The sequence below is a fragment of the Erpetoichthys calabaricus genome, chromosome 2 (assembly GCF_900747795.2).
Source record: "Erpetoichthys calabaricus chromosome 2, fErpCal1.3, whole genome shotgun sequence".
Taxonomy (NCBI): Eukaryota; Metazoa; Chordata; class Cladistia; order Polypteriformes; family Polypteridae; genus Erpetoichthys; species Erpetoichthys calabaricus.
The window spans coordinates 164,594,631-164,612,929 of record NC_041395.2 but is presented as its reverse complement, the minus strand read 5'-3'; the positions used below and the strand labels follow the sequence as shown (position 1 = coordinate 164,612,929).

The following is an 18,299-nucleotide window of genomic DNA, read 5'->3' as shown; positions in this document are numbered from 1 at the left end:
ATTATTACAACTGTTTGTGATGTGCTGTCTGTTGAAATGACAAATGTAATGCATATGTCTATGTTATATGCCATTTGCCATGGGATTCGTAAAAGCAGTTTGTTTCTGATGCACCATCTGTTGGAATGACAGAGAATTAGCAGCCAGATGGACACACAGATACACAGACACATATCCTTTTATTAAGGTAGACAACAGCTGGACTAGCAATAAATACTTTTCATTGTAGAATGAGGTATAATGAAAATAAATGAACCAGAATTAAATAAATTATAGTAGTGTCTACTTTTGCACATCACATATTTGCTTGTAACCTTGTTAAGAGATAATTCATAGCTTTACCTTGAGACGTGCTTCTATTGATACATCTCTCCATCCATTTTAAAACCCAGTTATCCAGTTCATAGTTCTCTGGAGCCAACGTCAATCACATGGGTGTTTATTGGTGTATTTACTGTATACAGTGTATAGTGTACATATTACTGTTCATTGATAATGCCATTGTAGATACATTAACCTTCTGGCTGAAGTGCAGTTTGTGGATAAATATGCGCTACACTGCAATACTTATTGAAAAGATAATATGAACAAAGATACCTCATGTAAATGACATTCCTACAGTAATAATCACCCCACCCATTCACTGTATCTGTATAAATCAGCTTTTGAGTCTTCGAGGTGGAGACCTCTATAATTGCATCAGGACCATCCATGGACAACACAGCATAACTCTGTTAATTGACTAAATGTCCTCCCAAAGAAAACGAGTGTAAGCATGAAACATGCACAAGATCCACGTGTAAAGTGCACCCTGACAGACTCAGTCCTGTGGCGGTACAGGTGCTATGCTGGATCGCTAGCTACACCCCGCGGATTTTTCAGTTTTGATGTATTTTACTAATGTCCAGTCGTACTTTTAGAAAAAATTTAATTTTCTAAATTGTTGTCTAAACTGAAAAGTTAAAAGTTAAGCACGCAGGCTAACCGGCGGAGCAATGTTGTTCCTTTAACTGACATTGCATTGTGGGGCGACGGCCGCGCGCAGTTGCTCTGTCGCTATAGCAACGGGATATCAAGCCAAGAGCGGCTGAGATAAACGGAGCCGCAAGGAAGCACGAGAACAGTTGAAGACAAAAAATCAAGGGTAAGAGCCAGAGTGACATGAAGTGCGTTATGTTCACGATATCTCTTTTCTGACTGATTATTTTTAAATATTTAATTCACTCGTGCCTATGGGTGAGGTCCTGCACTTTGTTTCCCGCTGGTGAACAGGTGTTTTATTTTCGTGACTCTTACAAGGCCACCAACTGTCAGCTTTCAAGTAATGCCGAGTGACGGAGTGTTTTCTGAAATAAGGGGTACGGTACATAAATAACTTGAATTCCGAATGACTTCTGTACTCAAGGGCTTCATTTGTAAGCATTTCAGGATGTTAAAGGGAGTTGACCAGTTTGAAGCACCTGTAGCTATCAGCGTTTTGTGTTCGAACTGATGATCTCCTCAGTTTTAATTTGCAGATCTTAAGTGTTCTGAAAAGCTTGCATGCAATCTTCATCTGTGCTGTTAGTATCAGATTGTATTTCAGTTTTTTTTCCATGCAGTATTTTATTTCATATTGTTTTCTTTCATTTTCTTAGCTATAAGCTGGAAAACAAATGGCGGGGCTCCCAAGCTTAGAAGAAAGCTATTCTACTATTTGTTCAGAAATGGGGCTGTTGAGGAATCCTTATATTATGGAGAAACTTCGGTTAACTGATAAAGATGCAGCACAGTAAGTTTTTCCCATGTTTTTTATGCACTTGTTATAAATTAACAGGGAGTCAGTGTTGGCCTGAGATGGCATAGCAGACCTTTTGCATTTTTTTTGTTTAGTATGGTTAGTCAGATGGGTTTACTCATTTGGGCACAGTGCAGGCATATTAAAGTTATCGCTCCTGCCTAGTGATATGTCATTGCTTTAATAACAGGGACATTAAGCCCTGCCGAGCTTTATATGCTACTCTCCCACACTGATACTAAAGCTCTCTAGGGGCTGTGTTCACATTATAAATCTTGTCATAACCAGGCATATGGTATGATTCATTGCCCAGCCATTATTGCTGTGACCTTGAGTTGCAGTATAAGAATCTGTGGAAAAATCGTAATTCCATTCCACAAATCAAATATTTTAAAAGTATTTAGTCTTCCACATTCATACTAATGTTTCTATCTGATTTGAATTGCACATTTGAATTATTCTTGCTATTAGAGGTTAGCAAGAGAATGGACAATGTCTGACCTTTTATGTATAGACAAATAAAATAATACAGTTAGCAATGTCCAATAAAGCTGTTAACACTAATGATTTCTTCTTGTCCTTCTTCCAGAACAAGTTCAGATGTAGGGGTTACTGTTAAAATTCCTGGCAACACCCCAATTGTGCCAGTGCCAAGGGTCACGGACTCTGATATTGTGGCTGTTGCCCAAGCAGTGAACAACACATTTGTGACAGGTATATATTATTTAGCCTTTTGATTTGCAACCAAACATTTCTGCTATTCTACAAAAATGTTAAATAAGCACATGAAAAGTTAGTAGTAGTGTAATACAGAGATGACCATGGTACTGCAGGTATTTTATTTTCTCTCATCGCACTTTTTGTCTATTCATCTGTCTTTTAATAATGAAGTGCATAATGGCTGAGCAAGTTACACTGTATTTCATTTTCTCTTTTCTCTGTAATGGATTACAACTCGACCTGTGCGAGTCCCAGGCAAAATTTCAATTCCATGATCATGTTGGATTATTAATCTTCTAACAGTCTCATGAAGATTGATCATAGCAATACCAGGTTAGGGTGGGGGATGCATGCTTATTTCAATTATAAATCTCTTCAATCACACTCTATAGTTTGTAACTAAATGAAAAGATGTGATACATAAATTGATCAGTAAGACAGAGAAAATGTTACATTTCCCTTATTACACCATCTTCTGTCAGTGACCAGAGGACTGCAGGTAGTTACTGCTGTCCACAAGCGGGTCCTAGGGTTAGCTTCATTACTGGCAGCAGTTAACATCTGGACATAACATTTGTCAGCCACTAAAACAAGTATGTGTGCGGCACGGTGGCGCAGTGGCAGCGCTGCTGCCTCGCAATGAGTAGACCTGGATTCGCTTCCCAGGTCCTCCCTGCGTGGAGTTTGCATGTTCTCCCCGTGTCTGTGTGGGTTTCCTCCAGGTGCTCCGGTTTCCTACCACAGTCCAAAGACATGCAGGTTAGGTGCATTGGTGGTCCTAAATTATCCCTGGTGTGTGCTTGGTGTGTGGGTGGGTGGGTGTGTGTGTGCCCTGCCCAGGGATTTGTTCCTGCCTTGCGCCCTGTGTTGGCTGGGATTGGCTCCAGCAGACCCCCGTGACCCTGTAGTTAGGATATAGCGGGTTGGATAATGACTGACTGACTAAAACAAGTGTAGTTTGAAAATGGTCTTTTTTTTTCAGACTCCATGCTTGCAGTATCCCCAAGAGTATAGTTAAAATTTGGATGATGGGAGTTAAATTTACCTTGCATGGAATCCTCCATTAGATACAGTATACACAGCATGTTCACTGCACATCTGAGCTCAGTGAGTCCTACCTGCTGGTTGAGTCCAATTTACCACTAGTTGGTAATCCCTTAAAACACTTGCTTATTTCACTTTCAGAAATTCAGAGTTTGTCCAGATTGGATGAAGCAACCACATGGCATATTATTGGCCACAAGGTTTTCTTGTACCAAGTACACACATGAATTGTCTTGTGTTCAAATATGCTGTTCATTATAAGTTTTCACCGAAGTGTAACAGCAATACATCATTGGGTTTTTAATGAAAGGAGGATATTCCTCACCTCTATGCCAGACTGTGTAACTTACATGTAATGAGTCCTCAATGCCATTTTACATTTCAGCCCAGCCTGCTTTCATTGGTGTCCTCCTGACAATCCAGCACTTAATAATTATATGGTAATTCCCAGTTTAATTTAAAGTTATTCCACAAATAAAAGCTTGGGTATTTAGAATGTTCATTCAAAAAAGCAAGAGCATTTCATGCAAAGGGAGATCATGTCGTCTTGAACTGCGTGTGTGAATGTTGTGGCAGATGGAGGACAAGTAAATACAAATACCGAGATGATTTGGTGAGTTGTGATAGACATATATAATCAATCAATTTTTTTTTGCAAATTTGCTAATTGTTAATACATGAACAAATGTATACATTTTCTAAAACATCAGTATATTGTAGCTTATGCTAAAAGGTATGGACATAACTTTATAAATGTTTTATATATTTAGTGCATTTCTAAATCTGAATTTTAAGAATGTTATCTTCCTTTGATAAAAAAGTTCTGTTAGACAGGAAAATACATTGTTTTATTATGAACACTGCAGCTTCATGAGTGTCAGAATCTGAGACTAACTAGCAATATTGTTATTACTATTTCCTATTCAGTATATGCTTAATGAATTATTTTTAATACTTTTTTGTTTATATTACTTCTTTGGTGCTGCTCACCAGTTTTAACATTGGCACATCAGTTGTCAGTGATGCGCCTATGGTTGTTACTCGAATTAATGTGCAATCTTTCTTATTGCGTTGCTTATCCCTAAGTAAAGCCAAAAAAAAAAAATCAAAGTAAAGATCTGTGAAAAATTCAAGATATAATTAGAACTGCTTTTTGACGTGGAGTTTGGTTTTACTGTTTCAGTTTTGACAGACAATTTTTGTTATCTAGTGTTGGTTGTTTCAGACTACAAGTTTGCCGTGTTCTTTTCTTAATCTCTGCCACTCACGTGAATCTGCCACAAAAGATCTCCTTAACCTTACGGATAGATGTACCTGGTTACAACAATGAAGTCTCAATGTTTGAAGAATCAAAACGTTATTTTTGGATGATTCATTCAGTCTCAAGGTTGTAAATGGTTTTTTCTTTTCCATTGAATTTTTCAGCGTGGGTGTTAGCTGTGCAGTAGTGAGCTCTTTTCCTTTGCAGAAGTGGAATGTAATCACAGTCATGAATTATTACTATAGTTCTCATTTCTATATAGCAGCAGTGTATTGAGTCTAATGTTTTCTTTGCTATTTAACTCACAATAGTGTAAAAGAAATATGTTTATTTTGTATCTTCTTATATAACCATATTCCATTTATTATTAACTATATAATAATTCAGTGATTCAACCATTTTTTCCTTTGTTTAGGTCTTGATCTTAGATTCAATCAACTGACTGACTTAGGTGCACAACATCTTGCAAATCTGTTGAAGGTACAAATTCTAGTGGTGTGGTTAATATCTTTCTGTACAATAATAGAAAGTTTTTTCTCTTTGCAATTCAACTGGCTTTCCTGTAGGTAACAAACTGCAATTGTTTTCTTGAAAAGATTGATAGTCATAAATGCGGTACTCATTCTTTGTTGGTAGAACTATCAGTTAACGTTAAAAATAGCCAAGGTTGAAGCCCGTGTTTTTCTAAGTAAAATGTACAGGTACCTGTAACTGATTTCATTCTTCCTCGATTCAGACTGCAATTGTGCTGATAAATCCCAGTGAACTTAATGATCATTTTGCAGAATGTGTTTTAAAACTGCAAACAGCGTTAGTGTAGTGGCTAGGGCGCTGGATGTTAAAAACATTGTGTGACCATGGATCACTAACTTAACCTTCTTCTATAGAAATTGTAGAAAAGGGTTATACTTTTTATCCTGCTTATTTAAGTTACCTTAAAGGTGTCCCCTGAATATAATAAGACAGAGAGAAGCTTGTAAACTTGGAAATTACATTGCATAACATCTTACACAATTGCTATGATTTATAAAACCAAATTTAAACATAGATTTTCCTTTTCTTTATGTGCATTATTTGATGAAACCATTTTACTTAGAGAGCACTATGTCATTTCATTTTAGGAGACAGTTGCTCTTCGCTATCTCAATCTTATGTGCAACGACATAGGTCCACAAGGAGCAGAGATGATTGCAAAAGCTTTACATGTGAGTATATTTAAGGAATGACCCCAGGATCCTCTTCAATTCACTTTCGTTCCATCTTTCCTACAGAGCAGCAGTTTTACCTTGCACAAGATTTTCATTAAGTAGCACTCCAGCCACTGTTAATAAAAAAAAAAAAAAAACCCTCACACTGTTCAATGTGGTGCTGAGGTGTCACCCGTTGCATGGCTGCACTTGATCTGGGTGGCTTACCATGTGGTGGGTGCAGCAACACCCAATCTTTTTGCCACTTCCCATAGCCTCTAGCCATAGGTGGGGATTAAGGACTAATTAGTAAATCAAGAACTTTGACCAAAAATATTAGTTCTTGCTTCACCACCACTTTAACCTCTGCAAAACTGGCAGTATGCAAATACAGGGACCACATACTCTTGAAGACCCTTCCTCAAGATACTGTAGGGTTACATGGTCATAAACTTTTTCCAAGTCTGCAAGGCCAAAGTAGGTAGGTTTGGGAACTTTGATGTGAAATATCAGTGAAGTTAAAAAGTGTTGGCCTGTTTGTACAAGGCTACGATGAATTTTGAATTGTTTCTCTTGAATCTGAGGTTTGCCTCCATTTTAGAGCCAGCGGAAAAGCTTTCCCAGAGAGGTTAAGAAATGAGACCCTTTGCTAATTAGAAGACATCCTGTTGTCCCCAACACCCTAGTCTGACAGTTCTGGGGCACTGTCCACACAATATTGAAGAGGCGTAATAGCCAAAACATGCTCAAAATATCCGGTACTCTTGAGGCCTTGCTTCTACAGAGCTTTTTAATCCTTGCAATGACCAAAGCCTCAGAAATGGAGTCCAACCCAAACATTGTGTCCTGTACTGCCACTGGGTGTAGAAGTCCCTGAAATTAATTTATTTCATAAAATCCTCAGTTGAGAATAACGTTTCCCAACTCCTTCTGAGCACAGCCTGAATGACATCCTCCCTACACAACCTAAGCCCTGAGATGGTTTGCCAGAATGTTCTGAGGCTCTCCTAGAGTTATTCTTTATTGTTTTGCCCTACTTTTTGCACACATTGTTCTTTCTTTCTGTCATTGCTGCAGCTGTTAAAGTAATTCTCACTCAAATTCAATGTTTTACCTTTTTCTTTACCTAGGCAGCTTTTCTTAACTACAGGTGTCAACCAGAGGTCCTTGTGTTGCTGCCATGACAGGCACAAACTACCTTTTAGCCACATCTCCTCATAGCAACCTACAATAAATGATGTATTAAACAGGGTACATGTAGGCATCATGTTTGTAACCTCTCCCAAAATGCAACGCAAGCTTTTCCAAAGGGGAGAGGTAAAATCCTCTTGAACAGAAGCATCATCTAGTCTTTTGTAGGACACTTTCTCTAAACATTTTAGTGTTCAAGATCCATCTAGCAGGTGCTCTGTCCATCTGAGACACTTTACCACCATGTCATGATCTGCTGACAATATTTCTGTTTATCCACAATTTTGAAAATCAAGATGATATGACTATGAGGGCAGTAATTGACCTTTGGTCAGGGTAGTCTGGTACTAAATACACTATATGAGAAACTTTGTTTTATGTTGATTATGGACGGTCTATTGGTAGCACATTTCTTCCACTCACACCCATCCATCTCTTTCAGTCCTCATGATGGCATTATAGTCTCCCAGTAGTATTACAGAGTGTTATGATCTGGAATCATTTTTTTCTCATCTATTCCTGTGTTTGTTGGGTTTAAGTTCCTGTCTTTGAGTTATGAAATGTGAGGAATTCATTTTTTTTTACTTAAAACTATTTGAAACGTATTTAGGAACATTAAAAATATTTAATGTTTTACTGCAATGCCAGTGATGTTTATTATGAGTGTACAATGTATATTTACAGTTGCTGTGGTTTTACTTCCCAAAAATGATGGGGAGTGCACAGTGTGTGATGTTAAGTGGTGCACTTCCTGGTTATCCTAGATTGTAGATAAATATAAAACAAGTTATTTTTTGTGTGTATTGTTCAACAAAAGAAAACTTTGGTTTTGACTCTTTTGTTCTAAATTTTTTGACTTAAATTTCTGGATGGCATTTTGAATTACGGCAAAAGATAGGACTGAGTATTTGATTTAGGACTTTTGTCTTGCTTTTGACTACATATCTTCTGGTCTCTATAATTTCATTTCATTTCAAGATGGCACAACACAGATTCTGTAGGTATTAAATTTAATGCTTGTGTGAAAAGGTCATATACTCTGTATAGTTTTAAATTGTATACATCAAAACAACCAAGTTTTCCACTTTGCACTTTTCTATTTCATTGAGATTAGCTTCTTATCCCAGGAAGATGAGTTTGCCTATATCTAGGTAGTATTTTTTAACCTCCTGCACATGCTTAGACTCTTTCCCCATCAAAGAATTTGTGTTGTTTATTCCAAGAGAAAGATTTCCATTGTCAAGGTCTTGTATGCTTGGATCTTTCCCTGTCCTTGCTTATTACCCAACTAACACTGTACCTCAACACTCATGTTTTGCCTTGTCGGTGATGAGCCTATATGGCAGTTGCATGTGGATATTTTTTTTTTTTTAGGCAGAATCCTTCCCAGGGTCTTAGATAATTAATTTAATTTAATATCAATTTTGTCTGTATGTGAACTTTAATTCTATACCTTTCTTGTTTCTTTTTTCAAGAGAAATGACACATTAAAAAGACTGCAGCTGACTGGTAATAAAATTGGAAATATTGGGGCAATGAGTCTTGCTTCCATGCTGCAAATTAATAATTGCTTGGAGGACCTGGATGTCAGTGATTGTGATGTGGTAAGAAAGTTTTCCTGTATTCTACTAAACACTTTAACTTAACAAACCCTTTGTGGAAAATAAATTTATTATAAAGTATACATGTAGATTTAGAAACATTCTCATGGAGTCAACTAATACTCCTCTTCATTCCTTCTAGATTGATTTTGTAGTAGTTTGATTTTTCAGTATGTTCAAATTACACCAATTCAAAAAATGAAGATACTAAGAAATAAAAAGCAGTCAAGTACTATTATAAAAAGGTCCATTTTCTTTAAAATGACTGGTCTTTGTTTAAACACAGTACTAATTGTAGGTGTATTTTTATTTTATAGGATACACAAAGTTTAGTTGCCTTTGCCACTGTCCTGACCTGGAACAAGTCTTTGCGAATAATCAACCTGAATCGCCCTCTGCTGTTCAGTCAGCAGGTATTTGTATTTTGATATCAAACTAATGAGCCTTGAAGCATGTTGTTGTTGTTTTTTTTTTTTTTTGTTGTTTTTTTCAAAGATTTAACCATTTTACTTGAAGTCATATTATGACAATGATTGGAATTTGTTTTTGCCACAGCATGTACTCTTTAACTTGCTTTAATCCTCCTGTTAACATACTGCAAGCTTTCTATATTGATTAATTTAATATTAACTTATCTATTCTGTTTAATAGATATGTATGTGTTATACTGACTTGTGTGATTGTTGATAAAGATAATACACAATACCTTTCTCTTTTTCAGGAAGAGACCACAGTACATATGGCTCAGATGTTGAAAATGAATCAGCATCTTATTGAACTTCATCTTGGTAAACATGACATGAAAGACTTTGGTGTGGAAAGGCTGAGTGAAGCATTGACTTTCAACTTCACTCTACGCTATTTGGATCTTCGTTGGTAAATACTTTTTAATTGTTTTATTTGTCATACTGGCATCCTATCTAGATTTACTTCTTGCTTTATGTCCAATAATACCATAAATAGGTCTTTCTTTTTGCAACTATTAAACTGTATTAAGTAGTGTAATAAATCGAGGGATGGATTATTTGTCATTATTTGATAGATGATTAGCCACTGCTAGAATAATGGGCCTAGCAGGAGAGATCTTAAGAGCACAGAAATGGAACTAGATCCTTTAAGAAAATGTAATTACCATATACCTCGAGGAAGAGAAAACTGAAATTTAGCATGAGTAAGGACCGTCTTCAAGGACACTGTTCACTGCATAAACTCCAAAGTGACGATATTGGGAGTCTTCATTATGTCAGTAAGCTTAACATTCTCAACCCTGCTTTAATACAATTCATTGTTGCAGGGGGACCAGTAGAGTATGTCAATTTTTGTGACTATTTCTATTTAAAATATTAGGGGGCTTTGCCCCCTGCTCGCTTCGCTCACCAACCCTCATGTGGGCGCTACGCACTGGCCTCTTTGCGGTTCTGCCACTCGTGTATGAGGATGCGAATGTACAATTTTTAAACATATTTTTATTTTCATAGAAATTGTTACATATGCATAATATAACTATTTTACATTACAGCAAGTAATTAACCATATTAAAAAATAGTAGAATGTAATCATTTGAAAGTAAATTGTTTCATGTTGCGTTAGAGTTATTCGTTGAGTAATACGATTTCATTCTGTTTGGCTTTGAAATTAACACGCAAATACTTTTTAAACTTACACTTTTACTGTAAAACATCAGTTAAAACAATTTTTTGAATTAAATGTTTGTCATTATCACATTGAATTTTGATTCTGTGTTTGGGCTTTCATTGTGACAACTCAACATAGAACTGCCCGTGATTGAATTTCGTTTCTTTCCCTCTATTAAATAAAATGACTTTTTCGAGGTTTATTAATTGTCTTTGCAAAAGCAATTCTAATGGGAAACTGTTAACATTTTAATATGAATGGCATATCAAGATCTCCTTTGGTGTCTAATATTATCTGCGGAGGATTTACTACATTACCTTTCTTGGATACATCCTTCTTTCTACAGTAATTTGTGCGGTGGAAGACAGGACGGTGTTAACGGTTATAGATATACTTCGGGATATTGTAAGTTTATGTTTTCATGTCCGCACTATCACCACCAACTGTTTCAGCATAGTCTATTGATACGCATTTAACCAATTTGCCATGTAACTGTTCAACATTTTTGGCATTAATTCGTTTCTCTTCCTCGTTTCTTGGTGCTAGGATAGCCTGTGTACTAATTTTTTCTGTTGATAACCCTTCATGATGAAATTCTACAATAAGATTTGGACATAATATGTTGTCTTTAATTGGGAATTTAAAGTGAGGAAAACATTACAATTTATAAGAGCTGAGAGAGGAGGAACTGTGTCTGACAAAAGTATTCACACTAATGAGGGGTGAGAGCACCATGTGCATGGGTGAATATGGTTGAGTGGAGGGCATGACTTGTAAAAATCTCATAGCCAAAGTCTCGCAGGACTTGAAAAAAATCTCTTCAAAAAAGTCTTGTTTCGTCACAGGATTTTTTTTATATAATAGAGAGAAATTTTCTTCAGTCTTCCAATGAATATTTGAGGTTTTCAACCACCATTTTATAACATTTTTGATACAATTCAGTAACCTATTGTCCTGGGACAATGTTTTGGTCCTGGTGCAAGTGACGTTTAATCTTCTAAGGTGGCAATCATTTGCCCTCAGGAAGAGTTGCCTTTTCATTTCAGGATGAGAATTAAAACAATTTCTTGAACTTGTTATTCCATGATAGCAAAAACACAAAGTGAGATAAACATGTAAATATTAAACTATTGCAAGCCAAACTGACATTTAGAGATACCTGAAATTAATTTTGAGATATCTTAATATATAATTTACTTTTTTAAGATATCTGAAACTCACTTTGAAAAATCTTAATTTACTTTACATTTTAAGGTATCTGCAATAAATTTTGAAATATCTCAAATGCATTTCAAGATATCAGAAATATATTTCCAGATATCTCTAACTTTGTCTGCATTTCAAAATATCTTAAATGAATTTTTAGATATCTTAAATTTACCTTGCGTGCATTTCAAGATATCTCAAAGTCATTTCCTTAAAATTGCAAATTATTTCAATGGGACTTCCTGTTTAATGTAGGATATCTTGAAATATATTTGAGATATCTTAAAATGAGCAGGAAGTGATTTTGAGATATCTTGAAATATATTTCAGATATCTGAAAATGTACAGGAAGCTGTTTCAAGATATCTGGAAATGTATTTCAGATATCTTAAATTATATTGTAGATATCCAAAAATATTATTGAGATATCTTGAAATAATTTCTCTTTTTAAAGATCTGTAAAAATGTATCTGAGATATCTTATGGAGCATATTAAAACTATAGTGCTGAAATTGTTCTGTAAATGCCAGTAAACTTAGTAGCTCATATCTGGTTATCTCTGAATTGAAAGAAACTAGAAAATGTTGTTTATTAAGGATTTTAATTTCAGTGTTAAATTTACTGCCGCAAAGCTCAGCAATAGCAAAGTTGTCCTGGAGAAGAACAGAGAAGCTACATTTCTGAACTGCGATTAGTATAGCTAGTATTGTAGAAACATCTGACTATTAGGTATTCTCGTCTTCAGATCACAAGGCTGCATGCTCAAATCTCTCTAATTTCCAGTATTACTCCTAAGCATGTGACTTTCCTTAACTGTGAATCTAGTGCTATATTAGACCTGCTAAGTCCTTGGGGTGGGATTGTTATGAAAGGTGCTAAAAGTTGTATCTGTCAGCATTTAACCTTTGTTGCACTGTATGCTTCTTCCCATACAGCAACAAAATAACTCGAGATGGCGCCAAATGTCTTTCAGAATACCTCAAGAACAACAGACCTTTGGAAATACTGGACTTGGCTTCAAACAGAATAGAAGATGATGGGGCCATTTATCTTAGTGAAGCAATTTCTCTATTCAATACAAATCTCAAAGCGTCAGTATATATTATTGCTTAATACAAATCTTTATTACCTGGAATGCAGCAGATGTTTACTTTAGACTTAATTTTCAGACCAGTACAGTACACAGGAGGTTAAAAGCCATCTCGCTCATTTTATATTGCTTCACTTATTTCATGGAAAGTATTATATAAGGTTTGTTATGTCGTCTACAGTGTATACACAAGGACATTTCAAAAAGCAAGATAACATGACTGCGTACATAGGTACATTTATTTAAATACCTTTTATTTTTATAAATAAAACAAAGACATAGTCAAGTACTAAACTCCAAACCTGTCCAGGTGTTTGTTCTATCTTGACAGTTTAGCATTCATTTACCCCCAGAAATAATGAGCGTTATAGTGCTGCAGCCAGGATATTATAGCATTCTGTGGCAAGTAATATACCATTCAATGTTTCTTCAACAGAAAAATGGCGTAGAAGTCACTTAGTTTGATGTCTTGGTTGTGAGATGGATATTGTAGCACCTGCCATGCAAACTGCTTTAACAACTCAAGAATGCTGTTTGCTGTGTGAGGTTGGGTATTCTCTTGTAGCAAGATGAATCCTCAATGGAGTAATCTCACTTTCGGGTGTCTAAGTGTTGTGCCCTTAACCCACAGAAACTGGATCACACTACACACTTTTATGTTTGACTGCAACGTAAAATAAGCAGCAGCAGACAATCAGTCACATTCTTTCATGGCCTGAAACATAACTGCATGACTCTTCTGCCCATTCAGACAATGTACAGAAAACCTCTATTTAAAGTGAGGTGCTTATTACCTTACTTTTTGAGAATCTTTGTATTTACACCAGATCTTCCCAAACTCTGTCCTGGGGGCCCATTGTGGCCACCGGTTTTTGTTCCAACCAGATTCCTAATCAATGACAACAACTGATAACAATGATCTCATTTAATTAGCTGGTATTTTTTAGGAGCAGCCTCAATATTCAGAAAAGCACAGCAGCATGATTATTACATTTATAAGACATTTGGAAATATTTATGATTTTGCTATAAATTTAAAAGCTTAACTCTCTTTTGTTGATTTCATTTTATTTTTCCCTTTCCCTGTGCAGTTTTCCCCCTTTGTTGTATCTTATTAATGACAATTAAAAACGAGCAGAGCAGACACCCAGGCAAATAACACTGAATAATCAAAGGCTGCAACTACTTTAGCGTCAGATCTACTAATTAGTAAATAATGAATTCATTAAACAATTAGAACACCTGGAAAAGTAGAATGGAAATATTGTTAAAAAGAAAAAAAAACATTATTCCCATATAACTTCTTGATACATTTTAATATATATTTTTTTTTTACCAAACTTAGTTTTCTAATTTCTATATTGTTCCCAAAACACAGAACTTGGAAAATAACACATCACTTAACTAGCCCAGAAGTTCAATTAAAAACAGAAGCTGGTTTGAAGAGAAACCTGCAGCCACAGGGGGTCCCTAGGACCAAGTTTGGGAAGCACTGTATTATACTATTTCATGTTTAGTCCTTAAACCCCCTTGTAGCTGCTGGTCTCAACCAATAACAGAATCTGTGAGAGATTTTTACCTCTGGTTAATCTACAGTAATTGTTTTATAATTAGGTGACTTTGTATTGTTCTCTTATTTTGCATTCAGAAAAGTGCAGTAGTGTGAAATATACATTTATAAGAAAATTAAGAATTTATTTTGGCTTTGTTTTAAATGCTTAATGTAGGTTTATTAGATTTTTTTTTATTTTTCTGTGGTGTTTGCTCTCTTACTTGTGTCTGAATACTGACAGTTAATAATCTGCAGAGTAGACATAGGTGCAAATAACACTGAACACTAAATGGCAGCATCTACTTCAGTGTTATCTACTTTTGTACTTGTTAGCAAAAAATGGCATAAATAGCCCACATGTTAAAAAAGACCAAAATATTAAATGGCAAGACCATGTAAAAAAAAATGAATTCCTGCCCAACATCCAGTTATAATTTAGCATAACTAGTTCTGGAGTAGTACAAGGAAACACAGAAGCAAGTAAATGACAGCTTGCTAAATTACTGGAGGAGTACAATTACATGAAGAAATTTGTTGGGATGAAAACCTGCAGCCACAGGATTGAATGTGCAAACCTCTGGCTTATGTGATATGATACGATTATATTATGGTTAAAAAATTCACCCACTTGTACTTCTTCACATTTTTATTGTACTTCAATGTTGAAACTTTTCTTTTTGACATTGAACAAGACATTTTAACAAATGTCCAAATATCTCCTTGTGGGACTAGTTGTCCTTAGGCATCACATCATTTATCTGAATTGAGTCCCCCCGTGTGCCATTAAAGTGCTTGGTGTGACTTTAAGGTTACATCTTGCCTTTCTTTGTGAAGTTTCATTGGTAAGTACAACCTCTATCTAATCCAGCGTATTGTTACTGACCGACTAATATGAAGGGTATAAGAAAATTTCCAAGAAATTGAAAATCCTTCCCTAAAGCAAAATGAAGCTCATTACTATAAAACAGTGGAAAAAATGCCCTAGTTATTAAACTGCATAGAACAAGGCATCCTCCATATGTGTCAGCTTAACAAATGTAAGTCTTCCATGATTCAGATGGGGGAAACTGTGTTTGTGAAAACAACAGAGTATGACCCAACAATCTACAGAAGTCTTGAGGAAGACCTACAATAGCTTGGAAGATCCAACTTTCTGTTCCAAAACATACAACCAAAGCTTCACTGGGGTGAATTAAAACTGAGAACTCAATTCTGAAAGGCTCCATTTTAAAAAGTTGTAGACCTTAGTCTAGCTAAGTGTACATGTCATAAATTGAAAGACATTATCCAGTAATGTTTCCTATCCAATATGATGGAGCTCCAGTAATTTTACAGAGAAGAAAAGGAAAATAACACAGAGTCCTAATGTGCAAATATGGTGGAGTCCTAGAATTAAGGAAGCCACCTGTCTGTTCAGTTTTAAATACACACAATCCAGTTATTGGGGCACAGAGGGCAGGAGCCAAAACCAGCAGCTATCCTGTATTCAAATCCTAAATTATTAACCGACATAAAATATTTAAGATTATTTTAGTCTGTAATAGAACAAGTAAGTCACTAACAAAAAACTAATCTCAGTTACTCGGTATAGAAATGATACCAGTCACCTCCAAGAAATATGTGCAAGTTTTCAAAAGTAGATTTTTAATGAAACTATTTTTTATTTTTTATTCTGAAAATACTGTGTTTTTATTTTTGTCTTCACAGGAATTCCATATTTCTGTCTTAGTAGCTCATTATATTGTTTGTAATTTTCCTAGTATAATTAAGAGGCATTAGGCAAGGTTGCAAAGGTCTGCTTATATATATATATATATATAATTTTTTATATATATTTTTATATATTAAAAAAACAAAAATAAAATATATATTATTTTATGTTTTTTTATTTAAACTCTATAAGGCTGACGATCACAAGCAACAACATCACAGGGAAGGGCCTTGTTGCTCTTGCTGAAGCCATGAAAATCAATTCTTCTTTGTCCTACATTTACATATGGGGAAACAAACTTGATGAGCTGACATGTGTGGTAAGTGTTTCACAGCTGTATTCTTCTTTAATATTGAAATAGATACAATCATTGACCAATTATCTAAATGAATAGAAACTTGAATTTGGTTTATATTCACAAAGCAATGCAGAAACTCAACATTCATGCCAGATGCAGTCAAGCCACCATTTATAAAACCTGAAATATCTAAGGTGGTATTTGAAGTCTTGCTTCAAAATTCCAAATGATACTCAGAATTAGGCTTAAGCTAAATGTTGATATTGATGATTTGTACTGAAAATGAAACACAAAAATATAAAAACATTCTCCTTCTTATTCAGGCATTCTCTGAAATGATTTCCTGTGGTCGTCTGCCTGAGGAACACACAGATGTCTCTCCCTACGTGGTGGATGGCCAGGTGTACCTTGCGGAGCTTTCTCATGGGCTGAGGAAACATTACTACTGGACTCCTAGCTTTGGACCAGATGGAGATCCTGCTGCTAATTCGGCTTTAGCTTTATCAGCAGGCATGTAACACTCAAGAGCTTCACATCCACCTGTCCCGTCTTAAGCAGTTAGAAGTCCTAATCATGGAGAGCCACGATGGCTGCAGGTTTTTGTTCCAACAGATTTCAGTCTTGAACTCCCCCATTTAATCAGGTGGCTCTGTCTATCTGTCTACCTGCTGTATCAGTGGTTTAAAATATAACTTATACTTAATGCTGCCATGAATTTTACTACATTTTTTACTACCTTTAAATTACCATTTACTTTTCCTTAATTTTAAATTTGCTTGCTTTTTAGTTTCTTCTTGTATATTAGATTGTAGTCAGCTATGACATGTAAATAGAAGACCGGTAATGGCCAGTCAACCAAATTTGTGCTATTTTTCCCCTCATACGTGTGTTCTTCATTAGCAAAGTAGTTGCATTTAGATAGATGATGATACTTTATTTTTTCCTAAGGGAAAATGTACAATTTTGTAGAAGCTAAATATAAGTGTAGATATACATATCGTGTATATGTATGTGTGCGAATATAATAAATACAAACAACACTCCCCATCAGACACACACAAGAACATTTGGTGGGGGGAGAGGCACATTTGAGGTTTTTTTTTTTTTGTATCCTCCCCAGTCCATAACACACAGAAAGATGACTTGATACAAGTAGTATAATATCTAATTAAATGGATTGTTCATACACTGTAACAATCGGTTTTAATTAAGAATTTGGTTTAAAGCAAAAACCTGCAGCATCTGTGACCGCCTCCAGCACAAGTATTGCCCACTCTGGTTGTCCATTTACAATGCACAATTGAGACACACACACCAGGATCATGATGTTCTCTTTAAACAAGTGGTAGCTCTTTTACACTTGTCAATTTATTTCTCATTCTCCATAAACACAAAAATAAGGTGAATTAATTTAGAATGCTGGAAATCCAGAAAAGGAAGTTTATGCTGCACTGGTAACCCGCTAATAATGAATGTCTGTGTATCCCTGTACTTCAAGCAATGTAAATAAATGCTTTTATTTTTAAAAGACTTGACACTGTCACTCATCTTGTTGTGGTAGCCTCTAGAGACACCCGGCAGTTAAGGTTTGAACAAACAATTCAGTTAGAATATTTTAAAAAAAATAAATAAATAAAAAAAATAAATAAAGGGCAAATCAACAAAATAGTGAATAAAGGCCAGAGGAATGGCCATCTTGGGACTCTACACTGGAAGGTTTCAATACAGGATATTTTATTTGTGTTATTAGTTATTGAATTAATTATTATGTGCATAACTGAAACATGTGACATGCGGCTTATCAGTAGATTGGATTGCAAATATTGCAGTTGTTATATTAGATTGAACACTGGGCTTAAGTTTATACTGTGTATGGAGACTGTAAGATCTTCCATGTTTGCATTGATTTTCTCATGGTACTCCTGTTACCCTCAAACAGGCTAGCCTCATTCATGGTAACGGGTGGTGGTATGAGTGAGCATGTCCTGCTATTTATTCATATTTTTCTTTCTTAACACTTTTATGTC

At 35.5% G+C, this 18,299-nt stretch overlaps 1 protein-coding gene across 2 annotated transcripts; it reads left to right on the top strand.

Annotated features, from left to right (window-relative positions):
* Positions 1-1,046: 1,046 nt before the first annotated feature.
* Positions 1,047-17,802, top strand: lrrc34 (leucine rich repeat containing 34). Of its 2 annotated transcripts, none has more exons than XM_051922894.1 (11): positions 1,047-1,144; positions 1,638-1,771; positions 2,367-2,491; positions 5,218-5,282; positions 5,924-6,007; positions 8,656-8,784; positions 9,099-9,194; positions 9,503-9,657; positions 12,558-12,713; positions 16,167-16,293; positions 16,596-17,802. In XM_051922894.1, the coding sequence occupies exons 2-11, from the start codon at positions 1,656-1,658 to the stop codon at positions 16,788-16,790; spliced, it is 1,248 nt and encodes a 415-aa protein (XP_051778854.1). In that variant the 5' UTR covers positions 1,047-1,144; positions 1,638-1,655; the 3' UTR covers positions 16,791-17,802. The 2 variants fall into 2 exon arrangements, with proteins under 2 accessions (XP_051778854.1, XP_028648092.2); XM_028792259.2 differs by lacking the exon at positions 1,047-1,144 and adding an exon at positions 1,151-1,363.
* The last annotated feature ends 497 nt before the right edge of the window (positions 17,803-18,299 follow it).